The 15,008-nt window shown below is 35.9% G+C and overlaps 1 protein-coding gene across 1 annotated transcript in view; it reads right to left on the bottom strand.

The window, feature by feature from the left end:
- LOC106470747 (alpha-methylacyl-CoA racemase-like) overlaps nt 1–15,008 on the bottom strand; it is a 74,626-nt gene that overhangs the window by 37,139 nt on the left and 22,479 nt on the right. Inside the window, exons 3-4 of the mRNA XM_013931313.2 lie at nt 11,167–11,305; nt 653–796 (exon numbers count right to left, since the gene is read on the bottom strand). Coding sequence (XP_013786767.2) covers nt 653–796; nt 11,167–11,305 — 283 coding nt within the window. The remainder of the gene's footprint in view (nt 1–652; nt 797–11,166; nt 11,306–15,008) is intronic.

Raw genomic sequence — 15,008 nt, 5'->3', positions numbered from 1 at the left:
CTAGAAGAAGACTAAAATAAATATATAACAGTAAGTACTTACATAATATGAATACTAGAAATTCATTAACAAGATTAGAATGTTAGCAGTAGTACAATTTAAAAAAAAAAAAGCTGGCTGATAAAATACTTAAGTATTGATATTAATGATCTAAATTGTAGTTTTATTTTTTCTATTGTGGCATTAAATTAATAGTAATATATAAAAATAATTTTGTTTATAATGTAAGACTAAACTATGTATAGTATGTATGTTAAGCATTAAAACTTTGGTTGTGTCATTTCGCACACACAAAATAAATACATATCAAGAACAAGAGAACTGTGTTATTACCATTGTTGCTAAGACTCCTGATTTTTTCAAGTTTATTTGATAAATTACAAAACATGTATTGGAAATGTCATGTGACAAAGCTAAAACTCATGTTTGTAGTGTCAAGATACAGATAAAACAGTAATAATTTGGAATATATAGGACATAATTTTGGGAAAGCCAAAAAATATAAGAAAGTAGAATTTGATATTTTTCATAGTTTTTAGTAATAATGTCTTTTTTTTTGTCATATTGATTAATGTGGCACATAATGCACATTTACATGATATAACCAAATGAAATAAAACAGGACCTTTGAGTAAAATTGTATAAATCTTACCTGAAATAGCCAAGTAGTTAATATCATGGCCTCCTTTTGATGAATACTGGCCAGTGTGACCATAACCAGATAATCTTGCATAGATAAGCTGAGCATTATCTTTCAGCAATATGTCTGGCCCTAGTCCTAACTTCTCCATTACACCTGTTATAGAAGAGAAAACATTTACATATGTACCAGTAACTTATTTATAGTGTTGAATTTCATTAACTAATTGGTAGAAATTACAATACATACATATATATGTATCCTTCCTCCTATTAAAAAAGTTTTTATGACAATTTATCCACACATGAAACTTCACACACGAGAAGGTTTACTCTAAAGTACACCTTACTGTTATCTTAAAAACTTGAATAATTAACCCCAATAGAGCACAATTAATTAACATTAACATGATTTTAGGGACAATAAAACTTTACATCTTTAATGTTATTCTTAAAGCAACTCTTCTAAACAGTACCATTTACTGTAACAAGCCACTTAAAAGAAATATGATGATGACTTAGTCTACTAATAGTAATCTCAGAGACAAAACACAATACTACAATGAAAGTTCCTCTAACATTAATGAAAGATTTCAAAGTTTCAGGTTTCTCACCACCAACATGTTACAAAAATGAAACAATATTTTGGCTGTGCCCATAAATCATGCTGACTACCACAAGTGAGAAGTTTTTAACAATTATTTTTATGCAATTTTGGCAAAATAGATATGATATACTTCTGAATTGTAGTTGCCTATCAGTGTAGGCCTATGACAAATCTATTCTAAATAATATTCACAGTTGGTCATTTATTCTGAAATAATTTTCATGTTTTGAGTTCCAAAGTAAATATTTCTTTCTTTAAAAAAACAAATTATAAGATTGGTATATTACTTGCAGTTCCCAACATCTCCATTTTCAAAGCAGTGAAAAAAAAGCAATGTAATGAAATTGTCAAAGCTTTCTTAATAATTTTATAGTTTTATAGTGAACTGAGAGCTTTCAAGAAATTGTGAATCATAGAACTGTTTTCTAACTTCAAACAACATGTGTCCTACACTCTTGTGAAAGTGGCAATGTTTTTGGTGAAGTATTTCCATAAAGTAATTCACAAAACATCCAGTGAGTTGCAACTCACAAGCAGCAAAAATTTAATTATTTTAAAGAAAGTTACATTGTTAAAACACATAGCTAAATATTCAGGTGATACCTGACAGAAAGAATCAAGTATTTGTAATACCCAGACTTGCTGCCTTCTGAATAAAGAAAAGAGAATGGGTGTGTGAGGCTTGTTTAGACAGAGCCAAATGAGAAAAGAAGTCCACCTTGGTGTCCTTTAGAATCCCCAAAAAACAGGAATAAATCCTGGAAAAGGATGAGAAACCCATCCAACAGTCTTTATCCATTTGATCCAACACTGCCACAGATGTTGGCAGTAAACAATAACAGGAACAGGAAGAGGTGAGGAAAAAATGAAAGATAAGGCTCTCTGACAGAGCTCCCAGTATTCAACAATCAGCAGCAAACATATGGTAAAGGTCTGTAAACCTAAGTAAACAGGCCTGCTGACTCTAAGCTTATAGGATAATCCCCACCAAGACTGACAGCACTGAAGTCTATGAGCACAGGAACAGTAAGTGGCAATAGGGAAAGAAGAGGAGGCAGGAGGACAGAAGATAGAGGCAAAGTACGAGCCTGAGAGAGACGGTAAACTAGTGAGGATAAGAAAGAAAATTGGCATGTGGCCCCAAAATATGAACCCAGAGAAATAAGCACTCTAGTAAGATCATAAAAGCAGATTAAATGAGCCAGATGAAGGCATATGAAAGAAAAGGGAGACAAAAACACATGAGTAACAAGGGCATCACACCCCAACAAACTCTAGCAACAGATCAATTAAATATGAAGGGATAAGGCAAAGGAAGATAAACAAGCCACTGTAGAGAATACAAATAAATTAACATCTGCTGAAAAACCCTTCAGAGGAATGGTGGACAACTGGAAGGAAGGTGAATGGAGGAAAACTAAAGTAAAAGAGTAGAGAGTGTGAGATGAAGATGGGAAACTTAAGCCTAAGAAAAGATGAACAAAACACAGAGGATCCAACCCCCCTACTCTGAAATGGCTAAAGAATTTAAGAGGCAAAGAAAGGCAACACACATTGAAGTTAAGTCTAGCCATATGAAGTAACAAAGGAAGGAAGATGAAGCTTGGATGCACCAAAGAAATGGTTAAAGTAATTAAATATGGACTAGCAAATCTGGATAGGAAGTAAAAATGAAAAGAAGCAGGGAATAAATTACAAAGAGGAGTGAAACATACCGGAGAAACCTAATCCCAAAATTATAAAAAAAAAGGCTTAGGTAGATTCAAGACAACATAGGTATAAGATTAGGCACAAATAAGTAGTGGTAACAAACCAGCAAACTCCCTTCCATCATGAACAAAAAATATAGGCACAAAAGAAGGCACAGGCTGCATGATAAACTCCACCACCTGCTGAACTCAGATGTGAGACTAGTGTGAACACTATTTTGTTGCCTCACACAAAACAAGGTAAAAGTTACTGAAGTCAATGAAATAATAATGTGGAAATAAAAAGCCACAAAATCTGCAGGTCCAGAAAACTGTTGGAAAGCAAAAATCCAACAATAAATACTTCTACAACAGACAGTGTCTTTGAAGATACTTCAACTTGAAAAAGCCTATGTCTGAAAAGTTCACAAGCAAAAAAACACAGGTTGTTACACATGAGTGTCAAATTGAGAAGTGATAATTGTAAACTTCAGTATAGAAGGGGTCAGCTGTGCAGAAAGGTGTGGTAAACTCTTATTCGTGGAGGGTTGTCACATATGCTACAGCACAGCAATACCACATGGAAATGCATAAATTTAGGTGGAAGCCTCAAAGCTTGTGGTGAGCAAAAAAATTGCATATACAGAGGGCAGCACAAATCGAGAGGAGGTTAGGTATCCTATTGGAAATATACTTAATACCATTTCTTGTGTTTCCTTTTAAAAATTTTCATATGACTACTAAAACTGCTGAATTTTTGACAATTAAAATAAACATTACTTCATGATGTTGAATATAAATTTTAAATATACTAAACATAATATTCTTAGGTTTTATTGAACATTACCACTGTGTATGCCCTTTAAGAAACTTTCACCAGTATAGTACACGGTACTCCATAACCAATCAGAGTCAGTAAAGTTGAGAAAAAAAAGAGAGTATAGGATTGTTATAGAAAAACTGTTCTGTCAACCTAGGGATTGTTCAGGTGTGCTGTCTCTACTCATATTCAACACCAGGCCACCCAGGATCCCAACAGTTTTTACTTAAGAAATGTTTGATAACTATTTAGACATTATAAAGATTTCGCATTTGAAATTTCAAAATTTTCTGATGCATAAAAGTATTTTTAATTTTATTATGAATATTACTTTGCATGATAGATAGGCAACATGCAAAAAAGAAAAAAAAAGACATGAGGGAAAAACATTGCTTTACAAACCTAAGAATTTAAAAAAAAAAATTTTGCGTATGAAAGCATTGTAATATTTACTGATAACCTGCCAAATATAGTTAACATTCACTTACTAATCTAAAATTTATAGCATGAAAATTATAACAAGCACAAAATAGTTACGAGGTTGGTCCCAGGGACTGAGCCCATGCTGAAAGAGTTAATGGAACAGGCAAGACAGTGGCAGATCAGACGGACTTAGCTGCACTTTCAGCGAGCTCATTCCCACGAATACAGATATGGCCAGTAATCCATAAAATCTGGAGAGAAATGAAAGATAGAGAAAAATGGACCAGTCACTTTTGAATATTGATGAGAACAGGGTGAGAACTAACATTAAGCAATTTCAGGGCCAGTAGACAGCTAAGAGATGGTGAGGGAGAACCAGTCAGCCTAATCCAACTTCCACTATGGTACTTGGGTTAGGTGGCATCGACCATGGCCAACCTCCCTCATAAGAAAGGGAAAATGATGACTGTCTCTTGAGTCACTGTAAACCCTCCAAGAAAAAAGTGAAGTGGAACAGATAGAGAGATCAACAGCATTAAAAGACTGAGTAGGTGCATAAAAATAGGCAAAAGAACCAGTACTGAAGAGAGAAAAGTTGTGATCTGAGAGCATATGCTCCAAAGAACGACCCCTTCCATCAATATCAGCACCACCCCAAAGTGGATTGTGGCCAATAAAGTCTCTCAAGATAAAAAAGGGGAATCACCAACTGTTCTATCAGAGTATAAAGGTCTGATTAATCATAAGTCTCTCAAGAAGACAGGTAGAGAGAAAAAAACAGTGATGTTACGACCCATGGAGATACTGACGGCTTCATCCTCCATGAGTGTATTGAGTGGCACTGACAAGGTGGGTACATCCTGGTTAACCAGCAGTGCCACACTCTGTCAACTTGTTCAGCACACAACCTGCCATTCCAGATATAGAAAACTGTCAAAAGGTGACAGCGTTAGCAGGTCTTAGGAATGTTTCCTATAAGTAAAGACACACAGGGGATGATAGGAACTGATCAAAGCCTTAATGTCATCCAAATTAGAATGAAAACCTCAACTATTCCACTGTATCAAAGTGGTAATTTTTATTTAGGTGGAGAACCCTTCTGCTTGCGGCTGCACTGCTTTTCCTTTTTGTAGAAAGAGGTCTGTTGAACTCCATGGAACCTGCCCTGGGTAGATTGGGCAGATCTCTGTTGGAAGAAGGATGCTCCAGTGACTAAGGCATGACCGAATAATGGTCCTGCACCTCGGCACCTAAGAGGTTGGACCCGAGTAGGCACTGGAAGCGATGGAAGGGACAGAGACAGGAGTAGATATAGATTTGTCAACTCTTACTTCCACATAGGACAAAATTAGCTTTACATATTGAGAAGAAGATTCTGTTGGAAGCATGGAAAGATCTGTCTGCACTCCTGCTGTAGCAATGGAAGAGAGTGCAATAGCATATGTCTAAGATGGAATAGGGGTCAACAACTTCTGAGCCTCAGGGTTACAGACTTTAAATGCTGTACCTTCTTTTTCCTCCACCCACTAAAGGCAAGAATGAAAGTATGAGGTGTGGGAACCACTACAACTGATGCAGTGAGGGTCCAGTTGACACTTGTAGTCTTCATGGTCTTTGCAAACATAATGAACACACATCAGAGAACCACAACAAGGTGCCCCAGAATGCCCAAACGGCTAACACTAGAAATATCTGACATGGTTAGGAATATAAGGCCATACCTTACAGTTCAGATAATCAGTCTTAACAGTGGCAGGTGGATGTGGTGATGTACACATCAAAATCAGAACATTGGTAGGCTGCAGTATTCCATTATTTCGAGTGGAGTTGCATCACACAGCTGAAACTTCTTGGCTGGAGAAACAAGCAAGGATCTCTAGCTCGGAGATGGTCTTCAAATCTCTCTCAACTATTACTCCTCAGGAAGAATTCAAAGTGGCATGGGGAATAACCTCAATAGGTATGTCTCCAATTACCTTTGACTTCAGGAGGAGCTCGCTATGGTGTGATGTAGATGTTTCTATCAATATATCCCCAGAACATAACTTTTTGACTGACTTTGGAAAGCCAGCAATCCTCTCTAATCCCTTCTGGGTGAAAAAGGGAGACATTTGCCCCAATGATTTCTCAGTCAATAATGAAGAATGAGAAAACAAAGTGCTGGAACTGTTTTTTTTAATGTTTTATTTTTATCTGGATTTAGGAGATCCATAAGAAAAGAAAACTGTTCAGTGCCCATTGACCCTATCCACCATAGAGTCCTATGAGGAGATGCACTACATGCCAAACAATGACACCATAAGTATGCCAGGACTTTGTGAGCACTATACCCCAAACACCAGCATTAGACACATTATCCACAACACTTGTTGAAAATGCCAAACACTGGTACTTGGTTGACCCTAGTCCAACAGGACCAGCCAATTGACCCTGGGGAAGCCACCCCAAGGCCACCTGTCTACAGGAATTCAAGGCCAAAGTGGTGTGTGTAAAAGTGCCACTGACATAAACTGACCCATCAATGACACCCTCAACTACAAGGATCCTCTCCTCCCTTTCACAGGATGCCATACACTGCAAACACGTAGGTGAATATTCAGATCCCACAGGAAGTAAACTGAAAATATAGAACCTTCCCTGGGAGATCCCCTCACCACGTACAGGAATCCACCTTGAAGGGACCCAGAACCCAACAATCAGCCACAAATGGAGAGCAAAGGTACATAAATCAAACTAAACAGGCCCTTCTGTTCCTGAGCCTATAGGACGATCACTGCCAAGACTGACAGTACTGAAGTCTAGGAGTAGTGTAAGAATGGATAGGAACAGAGGAACAGGAAGTGGATACAGGAAAGGAGGGAAAGCAGGAGGATGGAAGACAGAAAGAGGTAAAGCAGGAGGACAGGAGAAAGAAAGAGGTAAAGAATGATTATGGTAGAGATGAGAAACCAGTAAGAAGGAAGAACATTGACATGCAACCACAACATGTGACTCAAGAAAAACAATCACTCCAGTGAAATCACACTAGTAGAGGAAAGTATCAATGTGAAGGTATCAGAGATGAAAGGGAGACAAAAAGCACTTGAGCAAAAAAGGAAATTTTGCCCCAGCAAATCCTAGCAATGGGTCAACCTGATATGAAGTGATAAGGCTGAAGAAGATAAGTGAAGAAGTATCCACACACCTCAGGGGAATGGTGGATTACCAGTGAAAGAAGGTGGATGGAAAATAAATAGTGTAAAAGAGTATAGCATGTGAAATGAAGGTGGGAAACATGAAGACTAACAAAGTCAAACAAAGGCAGAAGATCCAACCCACAAGTTTGAAGAAAAGAGTTTAGGAGTTTAAGAAAAGGAATGCAGCTCTATATGATGCCCAGGCATATGAGGTAGCAAAGGAAGGAAAATGAGCAATGCATGCAAGAAGGTTGGGTAAAAGTAATCAAACATGGACAAGCATATTTGCAGCAGAAGTAAAAAACATAAAAAAAGAAGTAGGGACTGAAGGACACAAAAACATACGTGAGAAACCGTGTCCTTAAATTATGAAAAAGGTTTAGGTAGAGTCAAGACAACATGGATATAAGATAAAGGAAAGGTAGGTGTTGGAAAGAAAACTAGCAAAATCCCTTCTGTCACAAATGGAAAACATAGGCAGAGTTATTTCAGGTTCAAATGAAGGTCCATACTGCATGAATGACTCCACCACTCACTGCACACAAGCTATCACATCCCCAACACACAAATTCAACCCCAATGCCATTTTAGTTGTTAGTGAAAAATGCCTTGTTGTCTCACACCAGATAAAGTGGAAGTTACTGACATTTGTGAAATAAAAATGTGGAAATAAAAAGCCACAAAATCTGCAGGTGCAGAAAATATTAGAAAACAAAAATCTAACAATAAATACTTCTACAACAATTAATGCCTTTGGAGATACTTCCACAAAAAATCCCTATAGCTAAAAAGTTCACATTGTGCATATAGAGAGCAACTCTGAATTGGGAAAGTTACTATATGAAAAAAGATAAGGTATCATATCATAACCAATTATTTTACTAATACCAATTTCACAGTAATCTGTGTAACAAATTAATTTATGTGACACTAATTGATGTAATTAATGCTCATAGGTAACTGTTTATATGAATTAATTGGCCATCTCTAGTCCTGACAATAAACAAGTCCATTACTTTAGATTACTTTATTAATTTTGTGAGTCATAACACTAATCAACTAAACTGAACAAACTTGAATTAATTAAAAATAATAATGTGAAATAGTAATGGCAATATGTCAATTACTTAGATAGCTGATATAATAAAAAAAAGTAATAATGAGGTACACTAAGTTTTGATCATTTTCATAATAATAACCGATTTCCTCATAATCTTAATTAACACATTATTTTATAAAACAATAATTGATGTAATCAATTCTCGTAGGTGATCAGTTTTATCAATTAATCAAGTTAATCACCCAGCTCTAGTCTTGATTGTACACCTAACAACTAAAGGTACAAATAATACTGAAATTAATTATATCAAAGTAATTTTCAATTGTTTTATACACCACAAGAAGTGATTCCAAAGCTTTTATGTAATTTTATGCATGTGTCAAATACTAATTTATATTCATTATTATTATTATTAACAAATTTATTAATGTAGCATTCAAAGCTTCATTTTTTTTCCACTTATAAATGAATCCAGTAACAGAGGACAAATATCCAGGTTTGCATCACAATTTGAGAATCAAAACAGCCCCATTTGTGAATCACTTTCTTTTTTGCTTAGCATAGCATGCAAACCATTCTTTTTCAGTAAATCATTATTTTTATCTGTTATTTTTTCAATGTTAACACTATACAAGTTTGGTCAATTTGACCAACCTTGTAACCACCAAAAAAAAGCAACATTGAAATCTAAATTATCCTTTTTTTTCTTCCTAGAAAGACTTCAAATTGTACCATAAAACTACAATTGTTTATCCTAAGTAGCTTTAAACTCGTAACAGTACACATCTATACTTAAATTTTATTGCTTTATTGCCCTTTGAAACATGTCTGACTAGTACTAGTACTTTCACACTATTATAAGTTGTCAATCACTTCGGGAACATGCAGCTCATCTTATGCTATTGAATTATATCACCCACGAGCTGCTTGCATGCATGCCTTGTGAAAGTTTATTATATTATTATTTATTTTACCTAATCTAACATTAAATAACCTAAAGAGTTTCCTATTTTTACATTTTAGTTACTTTTATAATAATAAATAAATAAAGAATACACATGAACAACAAGAAATAAAGTACTTATCTGAGCCTTATTTGTTGTTTTGCTGTCAATAACACTTAACTCTACTTTTATTTTATACAAATGATAGTACTGCACTAAATAATTTTTATTTAATTAAATAATGCACCAAAGAACATAGAATAATAACATGCAAAAGCAGACAATGTCCCATAACTATCACAATTTCTCTGGCATTCTATGTGACAAGAACCATTATAAATTCATCCAAGCTAGTCAATGTGTTTCCTGTGGAAACGAAGCTTGTACTGAAAGAGAAATTAACATTTTTATGTACAGAAAACAATGTAATACAATAAGTAATTTGATAGATTGAACCTTGGCTTTCTAATGGTTAAAAATAATACAGTATTAAACGTAAGAGAGAACTATTAACAAATTCTGAAGTAGAGGATGTGACAGGTGGGTGTGGCAAGAGGGGTCTGATTTTCTATTTGATAGCTCTGTGACTAAACAGAATTGAAAGCTATGAAAATCCTGTTTTATCTGAGCGATGAGAACATTATAATCAGTAATTCACATTTATTAAAAATACTTCACTAAAAACCTGATTTTTTGTATGTGAAAGACTTCTAATGTTTACTGAAATTCTGCCAGATTTTGTGAAGATATACATCTAACCTATATAAAAGCCAGTGTGTGTCACATCATGCTTGATTTCTCAAAACATGAGTAACAATATCAATTTAATTTTAAACTTAAATTGTTTCTGACTATTTTCTGTTATGTTACCAATGTTTTTAATGAAGAACAAACCTCTTTAATCAGTGGAGACTCTAAATTAGAAATCCACAAATATTTTTCCAGTTTTGTTGGCTATGCATTTCATTTTATACTTCCAGTAGGTAGATTAATAATAATATTAGGTTATACTTTTGATGCTAAGTGACATGACATAAAAGCCATTGTTAGAACATAGTATTATCAAAACCCACTGGATTTTCTATATATTAGAAGCTTTTAATCTAACTGATTTTTACCAATAATTATTCTATGAATAAACCACAAATTCATTACATGAATGATCTTAATTTTGATTGGCTCACAAAGGAATTTACTGATGTTTGACTGTCTAGACTGCACTTTGTTGGTCAAGCTTGATTTTGCAAAATATATTTATTTCAGTTAGCTATGAAATGTGAGGCTACATTATACCATGGAGTGGGGGAGGTAGTACTTGCCCCATCATGTTTCATGGGCTATATGCTAGTACTATATTAGTACTAAGTCATTAGTGTCAAGACTATAACAACTTTAAATGAGTACAAAGTGGTCAATTTGACCAAGCCTGTGTAGAGAAGTTAATATGGGTGATACTAAACATACTCATAGATCAAAGTGGCTCTACTACTCAAGTACAATAACAACTTCCTAGTAAGTTTATCCAAACTCTATGGTGGGAATAAAATAAAAACCCTATCTACAAGAAGTTGTGAATGCAGGAGAAAAATCATATAAAAATTTACTTTAGTACATAAACTGAAAGAACAAAATATAACCTGTGGGAATCTATGAAGAAGTGTAAGATAAAAACTATATAAATGATTCTGTGGACAAAATGTTCTTGAAGATAAATGTAATGTTAAAAATATATACACACACATGTTGATCACAGGACCTTTCAAAACTTAAACATGTAGCAGTCTTTAGCAAAGTCAAAAGCAACAATACCTCTTCGATATGGTTCTATCAACACATCTGCTCGAGAACATAACTGTTTGAGTATTTTAACACCTTCAGGCTGTTTTATGTTTATTGCAGCTGATTTCTTTCCTCTTGCAAGGGTGTCAATATCTAACTGTGTTTGAGGCTATAAATACCAAAAAATTTGAAAAACTATTACAAATAAGAAATATTACATACATTAGAATAGGAAGTAAAAAAAAAGAATATTTGTATTTTAAAATATTATTGAAATTTTGCAAATAAAATGTGTTTCCCAAAATACCCAAGCACTTAAGCTTAGATAGTGTCATTATGCATTGGTTATAGCTGTTGTGTTTCATTTTAATTACAGTTTGTTACTTTGAGTTGAATTGTACAGGATTATCACTAATGTTAGAGTAGATTAGTTTAATTTTTGTATATTTTCAAGGCATCACGTCTGAGACATGGATCAATTAATCTATTACTATTAATAATAACATCCACCCTAGTGTTAATCACTGCAACATTAGGGTGAATGAATCTCAGAATATGGGACCAAATCCAACACAATCTAAAGCTGCAAGCAGTACCACAGTGCCTCACATACCAGATAGGTTTACAGGTCATCAAATAGAAAGGACACTTTGTCACACTCTGTTACTTGAGAATGGATGTCTAATTACCAGTTAGAAGTCGAGCTGAGGGAGACTTCTCAACAGTGGGAAAGCATCTTTAAACCCTACTGGCCAGTGTGTGCTCACATGAAGAATAGCAGTTTTATTCAAATAAGCTACTGGCCCACCATTATTTGCTTGCCTTATTAGGGTTGACAGGGACAGAGACTGGTTATTTATAGCCTAACACAAAAATAAATTGCAAAATAGTGCACAGATGAGTTTCTGGGGGAGCAAATGAGCACAAACTCAAAGAAAGGCCTCGTAAACAACACATGCATAAAAAGTACACCAGACTCCATAAGTTTCACATTACGATAGGTATGCAAAGTCAGGGGGATCATGAGAAAGAAATACTGTGTTGAGAAATTATATGCATTTTATTACATTAAAAGACCTAAACTATAAGATCCTGAGGAGTTCACTCTTACCGGCTTGAGCTTTATACCACATGCTGACTCAAAGGCTTAGATGGCCATTGCAGTTTAACATAACAGTAACATCTTCTACAAAGAATATGACAACTCTCTCAAAGTTATCCACACAGTTTGAACAATTAATGTGTACATGTAAGGGAACACAGCATACCATGCCAAAAACTGGAAGTTCCTGCCTGACCCAATTGACAACACTCCTATTTATCTAAAAGAAGGATACTTCTATGGCAGACACCCCAGCTGCTATTCATCTAGAAGAAACACTGAAGTACATGGGGGTAACCTTTGATAAACAACTCAACTTAACCAGCCATATTAACATCATGATAACCAAAACTATAAAAGGCATCAATGCATTGATAGCTGTAGCACAAAAACTGAAGAACATTCTCTGCTTATGATCTACCAAAGTCTTAAATGCTACATCCTGGATTATGCACTAAAGATGATCAGTATTAGTGCCAGATAAGATTGAAAAAATACTAAACAACTTTTTAACCCTCTGGAAACAAATAGATCAAAGGGCATATGTCACAATCTTCCTACAGAGTTATATTCCAAATTTAATTAAACTACTTTATGATCAATGTATTTTAATAAACTTATCATCAAAATGTAGTTTAAGTTTCAAAATTTCATATTATCTAAGTTTAACTTAGTTTGTCTGTGTCAGATGATGTAATTGCACGCTGAGCTGTCCATCTTAGATCCTATCTCTACCCTCATATGATTTTTGAGCATCCAACTAAGATACAAACAGAGAATATAAATTTAGAACTGTAATATTCTTGTTTTACTGAGATATAAAGCAGGTGCCAACTTCACATGAAATGCCCCTCCAGTATCAATCTGTCTTTAAAAAAATTTAATAAATCCTCTATGACAGAGGTTCCCAAACTTTGCCAACCAGTGGACCCCCTTCAACCCAAATATGTTCCATATCCTGTAAGAGAAGCATCTGTAAAGAGATGCAAATTGGGAGAGGGAGGAGGCAGAGATGAAGTGTTATCCCCGTAGAGTCACCAGACAAAGTCGGCTTGTAAGAAAGGAGTATGGCAGGATCCAAGGGATCCCGAGCAAGATTCTACTGATTGTGCAGCACCCACTGAAGGCAGCACATGCCTGCACAACCCCAAGGAACAAGGAATTCCATGGAGGCCCAGGTCCCCAAAAGACAGAACCTCACACACGGGAAGAGAAGGAGAAGACATGGCTTTGGAAACCAAGAGCTTGATTGCATTCAAATGAAGAGGAGACGGATGGACCTTGCTGAGGTAGGTATTGAAAAACACCCTCAACTGAATAAGATACTGTGTGGAGGCAATGTGGGAATTCTCCAGTTTGACAAGCCATTTCACATAAGCTACCTCCTGTAAGAGGAAATGGGTATGGTTGTGAGAGGCTTGATGGGAAAGAGCTAAAAGGAGCCAGTCGAAACTGCAAAGCTAATATGTGAATATGGTGGGCAAAGGCTCTTACCACGTGGCAGAAGATGTATGGCACCAATGCTAGACCGATTGGTAGAGTGAAGAACTGAAACATCCAATCCATGTGACGAACAAACCAAAAATAACATCTGGATGCTGGAGAAATTGGGATATGAAGGTAAGCATTCAGGATGTTGACACTGGTCAGCCATAGAACTGGAGTGTACAACCATTGGAGGGAAAGGAAAAACTCCTTGGTGAACCATGGGAGGTCAATGAGGCAGATGAGGTTGGAGAGATCAATAATAGAATGCCAATCCCTGGTCTTCTTCGGAACAATGAACAGTAGGCAACAAAATAGATCTTGAGGAGAAGGAAAAGAAATGGGGTATGGGGATAAAGTTGGAGGAGGCAGAAAAATGAGGAGACAGTCTTTCTGTTGGAAGTTGAAGAACCCAAGTGTCCATGGCAAAAGGGCCCCACAGATGAGCAAACCTGGCCAATCACACCCCCACAGTGCCAAGAACTGTGGGATAGTTGCTGATAAAACTAGCATTGGAAATTGCAGTGATGGGTGATTTGGCAACAGGCCACAGATATCAGGAAATATGGCATTGATAGAGGGGAAGATACAGGGGGTGAAATATGGGAGCAGAAGAGGGTTGTGAAAGACAAGAAACAAGGGAGAAATGTTGATGCACATCCTATACCAAAGATTCTAAAGTATCAGGGAGATCCCAAAAACAGACTGGTGTAACAAAGGAGCTAGATGGAGATCACATAAATAGAAGAGGCCATCCCTGCTAAGGAGATCACAACAACAAAGGGGGCCATGTGTGAAAGAACAAGGCCAAGGAAGTGCACCATAGAAAAAGAGTATGTGTATCTGCCAAAACCTCACAGGGGAATGGTAGATAGCCTCAAAAAAAAAGGAAATAGATGAGAGATAACAGATGATGGCAGTGAGAGCTTCACCTGCAGTATTGGACGTAATGTCTAAGCTATGACTGGGTTGTTTGTTTGGTTGGTTTGGTGCTTTGTGGCACTAAGCAGCGAGGCTATCTGCGCCAAACAACTGGTAAATACAATGAAAGTAAATTAGAGTAAAATGTAAAAATACAGCAAGTTAAAACCAATACATGTTGGTAAAAGATTTATATAGAATTAAAAAGATGTATAGTGTGTAAAAAATTAAAAATACAATCTAATCGGACAGTGTCACCACTACCAATGACACTGTCCAGCATCAGGGGTAAACTTTTAGAAAAAATGTGTCTAAAATAGTGCCGCCGCTCACGGTCGTAACGACGGCACGACAGTAAAACGTG

This window comes from Limulus polyphemus, unplaced genomic scaffold (assembly GCF_000517525.1).
Source record: "Limulus polyphemus unplaced genomic scaffold, Limulus_polyphemus-2.1.2 Scaffold4196, whole genome shotgun sequence".
Classification (NCBI taxonomy): Eukaryota; Metazoa; Arthropoda; class Merostomata; order Xiphosura; family Limulidae; genus Limulus; species Limulus polyphemus.
Note: the sequence above shows the minus strand (reverse complement) of the source record. Positions and strands in the feature narration are given on the sequence as shown.